The 17,649-nt window shown below is 45.2% G+C and overlaps 1 protein-coding gene across 1 annotated transcript; it reads left to right on the forward strand.

Annotated features, from left to right (window-relative positions):
* The first annotated feature begins 1,599 nt into the window (after positions 1 to 1,599).
* On the forward strand, positions 1,600 to 17,261 carry crtac1b (cartilage acidic protein 1b). The gene is made up of 14 exons (XM_071914178.1): positions 1,600 to 1,784; positions 4,184 to 4,380; positions 4,812 to 4,948; positions 7,262 to 7,418; positions 9,555 to 9,689; positions 10,039 to 10,181; positions 12,950 to 13,086; positions 14,230 to 14,312; positions 14,632 to 14,732; positions 14,851 to 15,019; positions 16,173 to 16,318; positions 16,512 to 16,554; positions 16,696 to 16,839; positions 17,134 to 17,261. The coding sequence occupies exons 1-14, from the start codon at positions 1,600 to 1,602 to the stop codon at positions 17,259 to 17,261; spliced, it is 1,905 nt and encodes a 634-aa protein (XP_071770279.1).
* The last annotated feature ends 388 nt before the right edge of the window (positions 17,262 to 17,649 follow it).

Raw genomic sequence — 17,649 nt, forward strand, 5'->3', positions numbered from 1 at the left:
ACAAAACATATTCGAAAGATTTTATCTCTTTCCAACACACTTTTCTTTGTACTTTTCTCATTTCAAGTTTTACCACTTTCCTCTCTCAGCCTCCTCTGTTTAATTTATAGCTTGCAGCCCCTATCTAACAAGGAGTATATTAGCAAGTGTGTAAAACTGCCTTCTGCGGTCTGGAACTGCTCTGCTCATTTGTCATCACATCCTGTTCTAATGGGAAGAAACGGCCTCATCCTCAGCTCTCGGTGTTGTTAATTAACCCTCCTTGGTAACAGACACAGACTACATCACTACCAGCTCTCCAACCAGCGTTATCACCGTGCTGCCTGCCGGTAGAGCTAGCATTAGCCCGGCCATATTTCTGCAGGTGTCAGAAGAGGTGATCCACTGTGCTTCCTCTCTCCCTGCCGATGTGCTTTTGAGAGTATTACTCCAACAGCAATGCGGTTTTATCTCAAATTGAATTGTTGAGGGAGATGTTAAGGAGCCATACATCACCTGGACACACGATGCAGGCGGAGGGAATCCACAGCAGTATGGAGGCCGAAATGAGAATGGCTCAGTGGTATTACAGATGGAATGGGTACTATGACGGAGACTGTGTTTATAAATCCACTGGCTTGGCAAATCATATTGTCAGCTTGTAAAAGCCTTCTAGTGTGTGTGTGTTGTGTGTGTAAAAGTTTTGCAGTTGTGTGTGTGTGTGTGTGTGTGTATGTGCCTATAGTTTAGCCTCAAAGAGGTGACCTTCCTCTTCCCTTTCTTCTCTCTCAGTGTGTGTTGATGTGTCTCTTGTCTCCTTGCAGCCCGAGCAAGCCATCAGAAACCCACCCCTACCTGCCTGCACTTCACCAGTCGATTGGATCAATTCCTCTATGTTCACCTTTTATCTACTGACCACTAAGAAGACACTTACCTATACCCTCACTCTCCCCTCCCACAGCCCTCTTGTCCAAAAAGCTTTCCTAAATTAGAGTCGGTCACATTCCCAGAGGCGGGGGAGCCTACGGTCTGTTATATTGGGTCGTATTGGTTTCCTCTGTACTCACTTGGCCTGCTGCTAATGCCCTGCTCCGCGTATGGATTTTCTGCCCTGTGATTTCTCAGCCTGTCCGTGCGTGATGGGCTGTTCAGATCTAACCCTGCAGATTGGCGCTGATTGCGGCTGTATATCTTCATCGTTATGTCTGAGGATAGCAGAAAGCTCTGCCAAGGATTTGCTAGATGTTTGGTTCACAATGGATTTGGAGAAGCAACAAGGGCATGTGTTGAAGTTTGCAAATGTATGACTCAATGTTTTCATTTGATTTGCATTTGCATCAACTGCTGGGACAAATTTCTTCTGAAGAGGCGTGTGTGTGTGTGTGTGCATTGTGTGTATGTGTTGGGCTGCATATATTTATGTTGGACTGGAGTGAATTGTGCTGTACTGTGTGTGTGATGTACCTCTGTATGAGCATGTGTGTTTTCACAGATGTACTGTAGCATCGTAGCAGTAGCCGCAGCAGCCTTTGCAGTACTAATGCAAGTTACTGTAGATACAAACCAGAAATATGATGGCAGACTTCTTCAGACAAAGTGTGTTTTCACCTCTAGGTAAGGATGTTGCTGTGGCTGGTTGTGCTCCTGCCTGCTCTCTCCTTGGCTCAGCGATCAGAGCCCATGTTCTCAGCCGTAACCCAGACCGTCCTTCCTCCTGACTACGAGAACAACCCCACCCAGCTCAACTACGGCGTGGCCGTCACCGACGTGGACGGAGACGGAGACCTGGAGATGTTTGTGGCTGGGTGAGAGAGGGAGGGAAGGAGAGGGGGAGAGGGGAGGGTGGGGTGTATCCTTGTGTTAAAGTTTTAAAGATTCATCCCAGGTCATGAAGAACTCCTTAAAGGAATAGTTGACCCAAAAATGAAAATTCAGTCATTATCTACTCACCCCCATGTCAGGTGAAACACTGGTGAAGTTCTAATGTCAATATAACACACAGCGAGTTTGCTAGCACTGCTCCATAGCAGCTTTCTCCAAAACAATTGCATGGACACTGTTTCTTTAGAGTTCCAAAAAGGGCAAAAAATGACCATAAAATTACTCCAAACAGCACAGTCCAAGTGTTCTCCAAAAATTATATATTTACCTCATTATCTCTTCAACACTTGTTTGTCGCCAACCGTCACAACAGTAGCAAGTAGATGCTGCATTCAAATGCTGTCTGAAATATTGTAATTACAGGTAGAGTGTGCTTGAACGTCCCAATAAAGTGGTAAATACAAATGGAAAAAGTCAAATTTTACATGATACCCGAGATGCCAAGATATGAAATTCTAACTCCTTGTTTAACTTTTAGGTGCCATGCATAACAACTATCAGCCAATAAATGTGAATATTCTCCTCTTCATTCTGCCGTTGTAGCACAAAGTAGCTCTGTACCACTTGGTGTAAAACTCGGAAGTGCGAGCTTACGAGGAGCACATGAAGGACTCTTCCACCAGATTGCTGTGGGGCGACCAGAGCTTTGTGAGTGGGGAAAATCCAGGAGATAATGAGGTATATATTGGATTTTTGGACCCACAGTGCAACCGTTTGGCTTCAGAACACTTGGATTGCGCTGTTTGGATTAATTTTATGGTAATTTTTTGCCCTTTTTGGAACTGTAAAGAAACGGTCTCCATTCACTCCAGTTTTGGAGAAGTGCCGTTACGGAGCGGTGCTAGCAAACTCGCTGTGTGTTATATTGACATACCAACACCAGTATTTCAGATGACATGAGGGTGAGTAGATAATGACAACATTTTCATTTTTGGGTGAACTATTCCTTTAATGTCTCCTTGCTCTTCTTATAGTGTTATAAGCACACCTACATTTTTCTGACCTTGTACACATTAGAACAATTCATTAACTGGAGAGTGATCTTCCTACTAACCCTAACATGAGGGAAAAAAATGGAAGTGCAGTGTCGTTTCCTGAGCTAAAGGTTGAATACAAAGACAAAGACTATAAGACAAGAGATGGTAAGGTTGCCCCGAGGCTCACTCAGCTGATGAAAATGGATGTGATTGGATAGGGCGCCATTGATGGGAGCAGTTTGGCAAGCCTGCAGGACGAGTCTGTCCAATGAAGCAGGAATGAGTTTCACAATGCTTAACAGAATATAGATTGAAGAAAATGACCCTCCTTAATAAATGTCATTTAGCCAAGACGTCCTATTCAGCAGGTATCCCGGATAGGAAGGCAGGCCATCACAAGACCTCATACAATCTGCTCTTGATTTGAATGGACGTTTCAGTGGGGGTGGGAAGCTTCTCTACAGTGAAGATGGAGTGTTGTAGTTTTTAGTACTCATTGGCATTGTTGCTCTATAGGTCCTCTGGTCTAGTGAAGTGTGGCGTGGTAAAATGGAAATTCATGCACCCCCCTTAGACTATATCCAAATGTCCAACATACTGTATACTAAAGTGGAAGGAAATGACTGTGGTCCCACTTTGTTGCTCCCTGGTTTTGAATTCTAACAGAGACAGTTTCATTCATAATTAGATTGTATGACCTGGCTAGCGGTCATAAGAGAGAGAAGTGTTAATGAATGACAGGTTTTCTTGTCCTCCGTGCAGCCTCTTCTCTGTCTCACTCTCAGCATGATCGGACCAGCAACAATATCCCCTGGAGCTGAGTTACAAAATACTTTGTATAACCACAACTTATGCAACATTCACTTATGTAACTTTAATATTCAGACAGAAATTAGATCTCTTCTTCTTAAAATGCCTCTTTGCTGAGCGGAAAATTTAGACTTGTCCACCCTCTCACTGTACTAACATTATCTAGCCTTGGTTATATTAAAAGCTTGGATGAACATCCAGAATCATTAGTCATGCTCAGGCTAGCTAAGCCGATTTTTAAAGTTTTGCCTAATAGTACGTAGGTTGAACTGGTAAAGCAGCGCTCCTGATCGCTACACGAAATAGATTCTCTGATTAGGGAAGATCACTGTTGCCCTACATTGCCCCATATGGTGTTTCATTTTAACAATGAAGCAAAGTGAAAAGTAATTTCAGGATTTTCAGGCTGCTTCATTAGTTGCTAATTATGAGATCTGGAATGTAAGGAAGGAGGAAGTGGCATTCAAAAATCCTGCAGACAGAGAGAGACTCATGTAGCAGAATTGTAACAGCTTGTTATTGGTCCCCGGTGACAGCTACAATGGCCCCAACCTGGTACTGAAGTATGACAAGCAGAGGAAGAGGCTTGTCAACATAGCTGTTGACAACCGCAGCTCGCCGTTCTACGCCCTGAGAGACCGTCAAGGCAACGCCATCGGAGTGACAGCTTGTGACATCGACGGGGATGGTCGGGAGGAGATTTATGTCCTTAACACCAATAATGCCTTCTCTGGTACAGTACATGAGCATGCCGTGACACAGACACAAACACACACACTTATGCATGCAAACACATAGACACACGTGTATGTGTGTGCACACTCACACATACACAGAGGGGTTATGCCCCTTTTTCAGGTACAGAGACAAAGCGGAAGGAGAATCAATATGCAGATATAAAGCTTATCTCATCTGAGTCTTCATCAGATAACAGACAGGCTTTGTGCTGCTATTAATCAATCGGAGAGGTGTAGAGTGCACACTGCCAAAACTGCAATACCTCAGCTCTATCACTTTCACAAAAACCCATCTATTACATTTCTCACTTTCAGCTATAGTAACTTGCTGTTCTGTTTTCAGTCACCCACCGTCGTTGGATTGCATAATCCCTCTCCTCTCCCTGCTCACTCTTTCCCTCTCCTGAACTCTGTCACTCTGTTCAAGGTCGGGCGACATATTCTGACAAGCTGTTTAAGTTCCGTAATGGACGCTTTGAAGATCTGCTGAACGATGAGATTAACGAGCACAGAGATGTAGCCAACCGTATGGCCGGGCGCTCAGTGGCCTGTGTGGACAGGAAGGTACTGCACACACACACACACACACACACACACACACACACACACACACACGCACACATATACTGTATATATATATAATCACATACACACTGCAAATGCAACGCCCTAGAGTGTCTTCTGTGTACATGCATGAGTGCATTTGTGCGCTTCTGTTTGTTTACCAGTGATAACTCATGCCCTGCCTACGCCGCCCTTCTCAGCATGTGCTATGACAGTTCATTTGGGGGAATGGTGTGCCATTTTGTCTCTCTTCTGTCCATCGCACCAGTGTAATTACAGAAGCCAGGGCTCGTTTGTTTTATAGAACATCGTACGAGGGGAGGAGTGATGACTGCACACTGCTGCCTTCTCCCTCTTACTCTCTCACTCTCTTTCTATCTCTTTCTTCTCTCTTTCTCTCTCTCCTCACTGACTCTCTCCCACTCACTCTCGTTCTTTCTTTCTTTTTTTCTCACACACACACCATTCTCACTTCCAATCAGGATAAGGGATAAAGCTGGTAATAGTGGGGAGAGGACAGTAGGGATCAGAATAGAGTTTTTTAACCACAGTCCCATCTCACTGAGCACTGATGGCTGCATGGCTGCCAAACTGATTGGAAAGATATCTACTTTGAAAGGCATCGCGCTTTTATAGAATGAGGCAAAACCTACTTGTCTGTGGTTCTGTGTTAGTTCCAGCAGACTGATGGAGAGAGAATACATTTTCTTAATGCTGAATAAGCCTCTTCTTCTTCTTCTTCTTCTTCTTCTTCTTCTTCTTCTTCTTCTTCTTCTTCTTCTTCTTCTTCTTCTTCTTCTTCTTCTACTTCTTCTTCCTCTTCCTCTTCACACACTCTTCTTAAGTGACCCTGTAACTTTCCAGTCCCTCTGAACACGGGACCACTGACAGTCACTGGTGAAGAGTGTGAATCTGACTCATATAGTAGGACTTTGTCATCAGTATTGGAGCAGCAGCACAAGGTTACAGAATCCAATACTGGTACAGCCATGTTATATAGTCAGCTAGGTAACTAATGTGTTGGGTTTGTTTACCTATAAATAGAGTGCTATCAGTCAGAGAGAGAGAGAGAGAGGGATAATTACTCATCCAGACCACTTCATCTCTCTCAGTCTCCTTGAAAGTGAAGTCCCATCATTAGTCTCATACAAACTGATGAAGGTGACATATTGAGAGGTCTCACATTGAACTGATGGATTGGTTCACTTATTGCTGGTAGGCAGCAAGGAGCTTTGAGCTTCAGTATTCTGAAAATAAGTGCCATTTAGAAGCCTGACTGAAAGGCCTTTGAAAAAAGCATTTAGACTGCATGATACAATTTTCCTTTGAAAACAATACAGATGAAATTCTACTGTGGGGGTGGTAGCTTCTCTCGGCAGCAGGACCCATCCTGCCTGCTCAATGATGCGGGGAAACACTGGTGCAAAGGGCATACATTACTGTATTCCTGCACGAACGTGCACTTCGCAGGCATGCATATCACACTACTCACATTGGCAATTCCAGTGACAGAAATTAGCCTTGGGTGAAGACTTATTGAAAAATCATTGACTTTTAACTCTGTTAAGTAACTGCCAGTGGCCTTCAAGCCTTTCATTCTAGTTCATTCTAATTTTCTCCAAGTTTGTTAAGTGTGTGCATGTTTGTGTGTGTGTGTGTGTGTGTGTGTGTGCACGCGCACATGTGCACACGCACAGCACTCCTCTCACCTCAGTTGGCCATGGTGGGAGGCTAAGTGTAACGCTTGTTGACATTTACATCAACTAGACTCATTTACCTTTCTGTCCTGTGGAAATATGGCGATGTTTACATGAATGCTCTGTGTGTGTGTGTGTGTGTGTGTGTGTGTGTGTGTGTAGGTGTGCATGTGTGTGTGTGTGTTTGTATTGATTGAAATGTGTTAGCCCTGGTGGGGAAGCTCATTGGAATAGAGTGTGCAGTCTATTAGTGTGGTTCCGTCTGTGAGTTTGTGTCTGCAGGGACTCTGACTGATAATGGAGTGTGAAATTAATCTCTAAAGGGAGGCAGAGAAAAGAGGGTAGGGGGAGAACAGGAGAAAGTGTGGGGGAAAGGGTGGGAAATGGGAAGATAGGGGAGATAAAGGGGAAAGAAAGGGTTTGATTGGGAAAAGGTGAAGGGTGAGATGTGTAGTATGTTCAGTGGGATTGCGAGAGAAAAGACAAGTCAAAAGATAAAGTGGATAGGGGGCTACTTGATCAGTAAAAGTTAATTAATTCATATGTAATTGCCCATGCAATTATGTATGTTTTGAAGTTTGGTAACAAAAGTAAGCCATGTTTGCTTTTTTTCCAGGGTACAGGCCGCTATGCCATCTACATAGCCAACTATGCCAGTGGCAACGTGGGTCCGCATGCCCTCATAGAGATGGACGAGGCTGCCAGTGACCTTTCGCAGGGCGTCGTCGCCCTCTCCAACGTGGCAGAGCAGGCTGGAGTCAACAAGTTCACTGGTAGGTGTGAGTGGGTGCATTTCTCTAGATATGTGTGTGTTTGTATGTGTCTTCACATTACTGCGCTTGTCACGAGAAAGAACAAATGACTCTGTGAGTGCGTGTGTGATGCGGACCATGGCTTTATGGCCACCCAGCACAGCAACTACCGGACTCTCAGTCTGATTTATACAGACACCTGCAGAGGAGCATGTGCTCACTGTACCCAGAGAGTCTGAAATATAGGGCCCGAGTAGAGAGAGGCGGGTGTTCGTATAGGAAGGTGAGTGAGGCAGAGTTGGAGTGGTACAAGGGGCATAAAAGAGGAAGAGAGAGAAAGCAATAGAACACGATGAGTGGTGGAGTGCGGGCGGAGAGAGAGGGCTGGAGAGAGGGAGAGAGGCGTTAGTGGGCTCTTTTGGCCCTGTCAGCTGTTTACTCCAGTCAAAGTCACAGGGAAGCGAAAGGGAAGGGCGACGCACCCATAGATCAGCCTGGACCAGCTCAATGGCCCAGAGATGGCATCTATCACTGCCTAGTGTGGCTCCCCAGGCAGCATGCCCTGGGCCTCCTGCTAGGGCCTGAGGTGTGAATTTAAGTATGTGGATGTCTTTCTGTGTGACTGTCTCAGTCACAGTCAAGTCTGGTCAAAGTGTTACTGTATGTGGCCAGAGTATGGAAAATCAAGACCAGTGTAACAAGAATCAGTGAAGCAGAGTTGACGCCATCAAGGCAAGTTAGCTTTTTTGTTTTTACGTCATATGACTGAGACAGGGTTCCCACAGCCTTTAAAATCCTGGGAAGCTTGCGGATTTGAGAAAAGTAAAATGAGGCCTTAAAAGTTTTGAAAATGAATGGATGGCCTTGAAAGTGCTTGATTTTTTAAAATTAAAATATAGCACCCAAATTCATCAATATGCCTCAGCTCTCTGGGCCTCTCTCTGTCCCACGATCAACACTTCACATCCCGAGGAAAAACCCTGCGATGGAGATTTGCTTTGACATAGCAGCAGTTTTAAAATGAATGATTTCGCCATGATTTCTGGACTTGACAAGATCATGAGTAAAAAATGAGGCCTCTATGATGTCTAAGTGTGACCAGTGTCAGTTTGAGTACTCAAATTTCACCAAACAAGACCTTGAAAGTCATTGAAAAGTCCTTGAATTTGATGTTCAAGTGAGTGTGGGAACCCTTCTAAGAATATTTTTGGTCCTGAGAACCTTTTTCGGTGATAGGAATTAACTATGCTTTGTTCAGTGAAAATATGCTGTCTATATTTTAGCATAACATATGCTAAACAAAGAGAATCTTTTCGATTTTTCTACATGTAGGATGTCATGTTAGCCACCAGGGGGCAGAGTCAGCCAGCACAGATTGGCTGTGAATGATTAACTGTAGATGCCTTTGTCATCAAACTGTCGTTAATCAGTGCAGAGGGACAGTCGGTGCAGTTGTATATCTGATGGTTACATCTCTCTGGAGAGACATTAGTGGTTTATGGCCGTAGGGGGCTGGTGATATTTGTCTGGGCTGATAGAGCGGGCCAGTAAATCAGAGGATAGTCCTGACGCACAGGACTGACTCTGCATACTGGAAGGGCAATCAAAGCCTTCTCAACTCCATAATTAGGCTCCACCAGTTTCAGATGAGATACTCTATCAAAACACTTTATTTTATAGAATGTCATTGGAAAATCCTAGGGTGATATTGAGTGTGTATCGAACAGGCACGGCATTGAGGAAAGAGGAAGATTTTTTCAAATTACTGTAAGACTTTGGTTAATGCAAGAGATTCTCAGTGTGCCTGTGTGTGCATGCGTTTTGTTTGTGCAGGTACAGGTGTGTCTGTCTGTGTGTTTGTGAATGTGTGTATGTGTGTATCCCATCATAGTCAGTGTCTGTGTCAGCAGAAAGACCTGCCCTGCTTAGAGGAAATGGCCTGGAAAGACAGTAATGATCTCTCTCTGATCACTGCTGTTATGGAGCCTGATCTCTCTCCCTCTATTCTGTTCTCTCTCGCTCTTCATTTTTTCCTCTCCTCATTTTTTTTGCCCTCTCTTCCGCTCACCATCTCTTTAACCACCTCATTTTCTCTTCACCTCCGGGTCTCATCTCTGCTCTTCGCTCACTTTCCCTCCTCTCTCTGTCTCTGCGCAGGAGGGCGAGGTGTGGTGGTGGGGCCCATTGTAAGTCAAACCCTGTCTGACGTGTTTTGCGACAACGAGTACGGACCCAACTTCCTCTTCAGGAACAACGGAGATGGAACTTTCACCGATGTGGCACAGCAGGCCGGTGAGAGGAGCGAGGGGGAATAAAAATATACCGTTGTTATTGATTATTTCCAGAAATACAGTGTTGATCTAGTGCAAAAACCACAATACACATGGAAAACTGTTTTAGAGAGTATTAACACATGCACTATGCTATACCTTATGTAAAAACTGATGCAAACTAGGCTGGTTTCACTGCTCATCCACTCGGTGTAGCTTGGGTCAGAAGCAAGACAGACAGAGACGATGGTTCCAGTTCATACACTTCATCTGGTTTCTTTAACAGTAGGGGGTTACAGAGGGAATTCTGAACACTTTAGTATTCCCCATTTAACTAGATCATGTGTCTGTGGTGTAACATGCATCCCTAGGTGTGGAGGACCCCATGCAGCATGGCAGAGGGGTCGCTCTGGCAGACTTCAACCGCGATGGCAAGACAGACATCGTCTACGGCAACTGGAACGGGCCACACCGCCTGTACATGCAGCTGAACAACCGCAAACAGAGGTTCAAGGTAGGAGTGCCAATGATCGTCACTGCAAAACATCCTCCTATTATATCCAGATCTGCCCTGCACTGTAATAAATTAGCATTTACTCTATTTCTCTATTGAGCGCTGCATTGATCATTGGTAATCTTCATTCTTTGTGTCTAACGATCCCCTCCCACAAATGATCAAATGCAGCTGCTGAGACTCTGAGAGAGAGGGCTTGGCTCTCTCTTCTCCTCCCTCTGTCCAGAATCAATGGCTAATGAACAAGCGGCACAAAGGCAGCAAAGCTCACCTATTAGCACTGTGAATCGCGGGATTATCAATGCTAATGGATGGCTAGTGAGAGCACTAGTCAATGCTCGCTCACTTTGGGATTGAGTGAGATTTAAAAAGATGGACGGGCCGTGATTTAATCGACTCAACGATCGCACCGACGTCTGCTGTGAGATGGCCGACAGTGTGTGTGTGTAGTATATAGCGGCAGAGACAGAGACAGGCTCAGCTGTGTGTAAATCTGCAGAGGTTTTACGCTCAGTGATCTATCTGTCAGCACCTGTGACCGCATCCTTTACCGTAGAGATAAACGTCAGAGGAGACATCTTTATGAGGGTCAAATAAGGGGTTAATGTGTGATGTTTGGCCCAGAGACAGTTCCATCAGTGTGACACGTACACAAACACACACTCTAAATGCACACACACACACACACACACGGAAGACAAATTCAATTAGCTATCTGATGTTTTTTTTTTTTTTACAGCAAGATGGGTAAATCACAAACCCACAGCACGTTTAAGACCCACTCCACACACAAGCTGACACTCCCACTAGCCGTGTTGACCTTTGGCATCCATAATGAAGCTGTTGTATCACTCCAGTAAACCGCTAATTAAATTGGGCTGAAACAGCAGCTTGTCTGGGTGGTGGAAAGTGCAGATTAGGCCTGTTTGTGCTTTAATTACAATCTATTGCAGAGGTTTTCCTTGCAGTAGGTCTTAAACACACACACACACACACACACACACACACACACACACACACACACAAACACACACACACACACACACACACACACATCTGTATTTTTTGATGGAAAAGGTCCCAAGTAGAAGAAGAGTAAATTACTCAAGTAGAAGTAAAAGTACAGACTTTTAAAAATACCTATGCCCATTAGCAAAAAATCTATTCAAGTGCAGTAATAAGTTGTAAATATCGACATATGCTGCATATCAAATCATAGATCAAATTTATTTCTACTCAACAATAACAACTTTTCTCCTCATTCCATGCAGACTGAATCCCATGATCCCATGCTCCAGATTTTATCCTCTGTTTACTCAGGGGAATTCTTTGCCCTTTCACCTCATGACATGTCCATTCATCCACCTACTGTATATGTGGACCCTTCCCTCCCTCCCTCCCTCCCTCCCTCCCTCCGTCAGCCTCATGGCCTCAGTTGGCCATCCCCTCTCCTTCACCTGAGAAGCAGAAGGTCACTCTGGGCAGCCCTCCCTGCGACTTTATGAGCCTTATAATTAAAACAGGGAGTAAATACTGGAGGGAGTGAAGGGCTGCTCTATAACTCTTCCTCGACTTATCACCGCGTCACTGAAGCGAGGAGATATCCGTTACTTTCCCATGCAAAAACTCCCTTGCCGCAGAGGTTCTCGGGGCATGAGGGCTGCGGCAGCTTCCCCCAGCCCAGTGGATGGGAGAAGGCCTTTGTTCTTATCTTTTAGGCATACAGCTCACACTCCTATCCAGAGTGATTTACAGTGAGTGAGCAGATGGGGGGCTCAGAGTCTTGCTCAAGGACACTTTGACAGGACACATGGCTGTTGATGGACATGTTGTATGCTGTGGAGATTGAACCTGTGACCTTCTGGTTATGGGGGGGGTCTATCTAGCTACTTCACCAGCCTTTCATCCTTGCTGAGGATGGAGTGACAGGAGATGTGATGTGATACTGGGTTGTCTCAGCTCGCACTACGCCAGAGCAAAAGCCTGCACCATCTGTCCACATGTCCAACTATATGCACTGTAGTCAACAAGCCAACAGGCTATAATAACAATAAACTCTAGAAAAGTTTAAGTGGTAATCCTCAAAATCCTTTTTTATTTTTTTATTTTGGTGACATCTTTGGTGATAAGTGGTCAGTGTTTTTGTGCTGCACTTTGAAATCACTTTACAATCACACTATGATGTCTTTTTTCCTTGGATTTTCTGTTTGAGTTTCCGTACGTATCAGTCTTTTCTGTTCAGCCATGGTGGTTATCACTGCTCATGCTAACTACCCAGTGCGTCTTCTATTTATTCCAAACAAACTACTGTTGTTGCCGGAAATGTTAAACGCATCACTTCCCGTACGCAGCACCTCTTTCCCGTGAAAGACCTACCCAACACCAGGTGTTGAGAATAACAAATGTAAATGCTTTCATGAACTTGGTATAGGTTGAATAGCTGTTGTGTTACATCACCTGACAATAGAGAGTAGCCAAACAAACATTTATTTAAATGAAAATGTTGCTGATTATTACTTTAATTTATATGTAAATAAACAATACAATACCATAAGTGAATAAATAAAACAGGATTACATAAGGCCAAATACATGACAGCCGGGCTATTGTCATCATGTCAGCCTATGCAATGCCTACGTTCAATGTAAATCTGCATTGATTTTGATTAGTAAGTATGATTCCTTGTCCGTTGATTTGGGTGTTTATAAATGTATGTGATACAGTGTGTGTGTGTTTCACTGCTGTCCTGGTGTGTTCCCTCTGCACAGGACATAGCGTCCCAGAAGTTCTCCATGCCATCCCCGGTGCGCACCGTTATTGCTGCAGACTTTGACAACGACAACGAGCTGGAGGTCTTCTTCAATAACATTGCCTACAGGGGCTCCTCTGCCAACAGGCTCTTTAGGTACACACTCACAGATGACACTCATACAGGACACACACACACACACATACACACACACATGCGCACATGCATGCACATGTGGATACTCACACACACACAAACACACACACACACACACACACACACACACACACACACTGTACTATAATAGCAGGTTTTAATAGCAGTTTGATGATGAGCTTAATGGACTAGTCTTGCGCCTTGATTTAGTATTCTAAAACTGAGCTGAGAAGCTGAGAAGAATTTAAAATTCCCAGCCAAGGATACTTATCTAGTCTGGCACCCCGCCTCCTCCTCCACACATGAATGAATCTTTCATTAAGACAGTTTTAGGTCTCTTTTTGGCTCTTGGTTTGGCTTCCTCTCTTGATAATATTAATGAATACAGTTCTCAAAATGCAACACATGATACTCCTACACATCAGTTATTAGAACTTAACACTAGAATAAACCCATCCTGTTGAAATGAAAATCTGATCTGGCATATTTTTCTGAACAGGATGTAGCAGTCATGATAAATGTTATGAGCTGGTGGGTCAATTCATGCTGGATGTCAATAATCAGATTGAGCCCCAGAGAGTTCCTGGATGAGAATATTCCCAAATGGCAGTTTATTGGAGGACAATCTGTCTTCCTGGACAGGATGCTGGTCTGATGGGGGCCACTGGTCCAGAGCCCATGGCGGTATCATTGTCTAGTATTAAAATGAATCAGCTAAATTAACTCTTCTGGCAGTGGAACACCAAGCTCAAACTATTGTGCTCAAGCTAATTAATTCAATACAACCAATCAATGTTTAGCTGAGTTTGGGGTTTAATAGCAAAGATCAGCACATAACTTAGTGCACTGTGAAATTATAAGTTAAGGAAAGTTTGATATAGAAATGCTTTGTCACTGAAGATACAGTGGCAGCCAGTATAGACGTCGGCCCAACCTGCATCTGTCCTGCATCAGTACTGCAGGAGTTTTCCAAATAATGTCTCTTGGGGGTGCAGCAACAGCAGTGCAGCTTGTAAAAAGTTAGATTTTATAATGACTGCATGTGTATTTCACCATACAGCTCTATATATTTATAACAACTCTGTTATCCATGATGGTTTGACAACAATTTACTGAGTAACTGCTGTGTTGTCGTTGTGGTAGGGTGACCAGGAGAGAGCATGGAGACCCCCAGATAGAGGAGCTGAACATTGGGGAGGCAGCGGAGCCAGAGGGGCGAGGAACTGGTGAGTGTGACCGAACACACAGCTGTCTGACAACACAACATGAAGGATTATAAGCAAAGCAAGACTAACCACAAGCCTCACATCTCCTGGAGAGACGTGCTTGGAATAAATCTGCTATGCCTGCATGCCACCATCAGATGGCATCAGAGCTCCACTAGGGATCTGGGGTTCCCATGTTCTTTAGAAAGCAAGAAGGCTGCTTTCACAGAATTAGTTTGGTGACTACTCAAAAATTATGCCAAGGATTCTAAGTGATAAGTGATTTTATAGTCTGTTTTCTGAAGAGATTAGTTGCATCATGTCTGTTATGGATCTCCAGGAGCTGTAGCCACAGACTTTGATGGAGACGGGCGTCTGGACCTGCTAGTGTCTCATGGTGAGAGTGCAGCGCAGCCACTCGCCATCTACAGAGTCAACCAGGTGAGTGTGTGTGAGTGCATCGATATTTTGGAAACTTTAATGTGGGTCTGGCATTCAGTGGGTGGTGTAATCCTAATCTCCCCCTTGTCTTTCCTCCTTCTGTCTGTCTGTCTGTCAGGGCATCACTAACTCGTGGCTGCGTGTGATCCCCCGGACCCAGTTTGGCGCCTTTGCCAGAGGGGCGAAGGTGGTGGTGTACACCAAGAGGAGCGGCCCACACACACGCATCATCGATGGCGGCTCTGGGTACCTGTGTGAGATGGAGCCCGTCGCCCACTTTGGCCTTGGTAGGTCTGCTGCCCTAAGGGGGCATTTTGAGAAGCCAGGTTAGGCATTTTTCTGTGTGTGTGTGTGTGTGTGTGTGTGTGATCCAATGTACAATGAGTGAGCAGGTAATGGTCCACTGTCTTGATCATGGACACTTTAGCAGGACACATGGCTGTTGTAGGGATCAAACAGCTGTGTGTGAGACAGATAGATAGATAGATAGATAGATAGATAGATAGATAGATAGATAGATAGATAGATAGATAGATAGATAGATAGATAGATAGAAAGGGACAGAATAAGCAATACAGAGACTAACAGTGAGAAGTAAAGTGAAAGCTCCATGTGGAAAGCATTGCTTTAATACCTCCTGCCTGATTGGAGGCCCATGGGAGAGCGAGCTGTCTGTGGGAGGGAGCTGAGCCGGAGAGAGGGGGAGAGATGGTGGACAGGTGCTGCAGCTGGAAGCCGGCCGGGCTTGTTAGGAACCAGCTCCCTGTCTCAGACCCCCCGGGCCAGTCAGCTGGTGGCCATCCAGCCCTGGCAGCCCACCCACCGCTGCTCCCTGGCCCTGCTTACTGGGCCTGCTCTGCATCAGGAAGGTCCAACACAGATCAGCTCTGTAGACACTCAATTGCAATGCCTGATTACTCATTACATGCTGTAAGGAGCAAACTGTTTCCACACCATTGTGGCCTCAGAACAGACCTCCAAGCATGCAGAGAGCATCACTACTGGTAGACATGTGAGACACGCACTCTACCACTCACTGAGAGGGTGTCATATGGGTGCTGAACAGGTGAAATGTCCTTTGGCTCTTCAGAGACACACCTGCTGAGTAGAGCGCTGTCTGGCAAGGTAACTCAAGATCTATTTACATTAGAAATGCCACTTTAATTAAGGGCCTGAGAGGCCCTTAGAGAGAGGGGCTTTCTCTATGCCTGATTAAAATAGTTAATGGAGGGAGAAGAGGAGAGAGCTACTTTGTGTGCGTATGTGTGTGTGTCAGAGAGAAAGAGAGAGAAAGAAAGAGAGGAAGGAGAAATCTTCATCAGGAAAACTTATGACAACCTATGAATGAACCATCTGTGCAATAATCGATAAAGGAGCCGTTAATACAAATTATTTCCTAGATATACAAAGCCTCTCCTGTGTGTCTGTATGCCTGACCAGGTAAGGATGTGGCCACCAATGTGGAGGTGTACTGGCCAGATGGTCGTTCAATAGCCAGACCGCTGGAGCCTTCAGAGATCAACTCAGTGCTGGAGATCTCCTATCCAAGAGATGAGGAGGAAGCCACTCCTACTGTGGAAATAGAGGTACAGTACTGTATGTCAGCCTTGAATTCTCCTCATTCAAAACATTGCGATCCTGTATAAAATTTGTTTAAATGCTGTTTTAAAGTATAATTTCTTAATTTAAAATATCATTGGGGTTGTGTTTCTAATGAGATTGGCTTTCAAAATGTATTTTATATGTTGTCTATATATGTTTTTTTTCTGTCTTTTGCAGTGTGGCCATGGGTTTGCCATGAATGAGAATGGCAGATGCACCGGTAAGTTCTTCCATAAGTTCCTCCATACCTATCTGTCGACCTCTCTATGCCTGTTTTCTCAGGTTCAACAATCTTAAGAACAGTGTCTTTCCTTCCTTCCTCTCCCTCTCTCTCTCTCCTCCCTTATTTCCTCCCCCCTAGATAAAGATGAGTGTACCCAGTTCCCCTCAGTGTGCCCCCCGGACCGTCCCGTCTGCACCAATACCTATGGCAGCTATAAGTGCCGCGCCAACAAGAGATGCAACCAAGGCTTTGAGCCCAATGATGATGGGTCAGCCTGTGTGGGTGAGTGGTCCTGGCAGAGTCAGGGTAGACTTAGCTGGATTACCAAGATCAGGAGAACAAAGCAAGTACTGCTGGAGAATGAGATGCCCTAAGCTGCCTTAATTAATCTGGTTTTGAGTAAAGGCTTAGAGGTGCTAACATTCCTCTGACTGTGTCCCCTCTCTGCACCCCCACTGTCTGCATGACTGACCTCCCCATGTGAGCGAGCTCTCTTTCAGCCATGCAGAGGCAGATGTACAGTAGGCTGTCCCTAACCTTTCCCTGTCCTCTCTCTCTCTCTCTCTCTCTCTGCAGCCCAGGTGGCTTACTTTGGGGGGACACGGTCTTCCGGGGCGCGAAAGTGGTCCGGCCTTTCTCTCTGGCCTCTCTCTGTCTCTGTGCTACCTCTCCTCTCTACCCACCTCCAGACCGGACTGCTGTAGCTGCCGCTCTCCTCTCCACAAAGAGAATCTCCTCCGCTTCCCCAACTCTTCTCCTCCTCTATACCGCTGTCCCAGTCACTCACTCCTCCGAGGGTGAACGGGAATGTACAGAAACTCTCGGGGGCAAAACTTTTCACAGGAATCTCTACTCCTCCTCCTTCTTCTTCTTCTGCTTCTTCTTCTTCTTCTTCTTCTTCTTCATCTTAGAAAAAACTCCCCGCGGACCTCTCCTCTCTTTTTTCGTCAGTTGTTCATGGTCTTGCCCCCCCCACCCCTCACCCCTCACCCCTCCCTGCTGCTATGTGTCACCTCTTGGCTCCCGGCCCCCTGTGGACTCTAGAGAAACCTGCGCAGGGAGCATGCCTGCTGGGAGCTAAGGGGTTCAGAA

This window comes from Centroberyx gerrardi, chromosome 15 (assembly GCF_048128805.1).
Source record: "Centroberyx gerrardi isolate f3 chromosome 15, fCenGer3.hap1.cur.20231027, whole genome shotgun sequence".
Lineage (NCBI taxonomy): Eukaryota > Metazoa > Chordata > Actinopteri > Beryciformes > Berycidae > Centroberyx > Centroberyx gerrardi.

What these genes read in the sequence shown, in the direction of transcription:
- crtac1b (XM_071914178.1), top strand. Translation starts at nt 1,600, where the DNA reads ATGTTGCTGTGGCTGGTTGTGCTCCTGCCTGCTCTCTCCTTGGCTCAG. An exon ending in TGGCCTGTGTGGACAGGAAG is followed by an intron (nt 4,949 to 7,261) that starts GTACTGCACACA and finishes CTTTTTTTCCAG; the next exon opens with GGTACAGGCCGCTATGCCAT. An exon ending in TGAGAATGGCAGATGCACCG is followed by an intron (nt 16,555 to 16,695) that starts GTAAGTTCTTCC and finishes CCTCCCCCCTAG; the next exon opens with ATAAAGATGAGTGTACCCAG.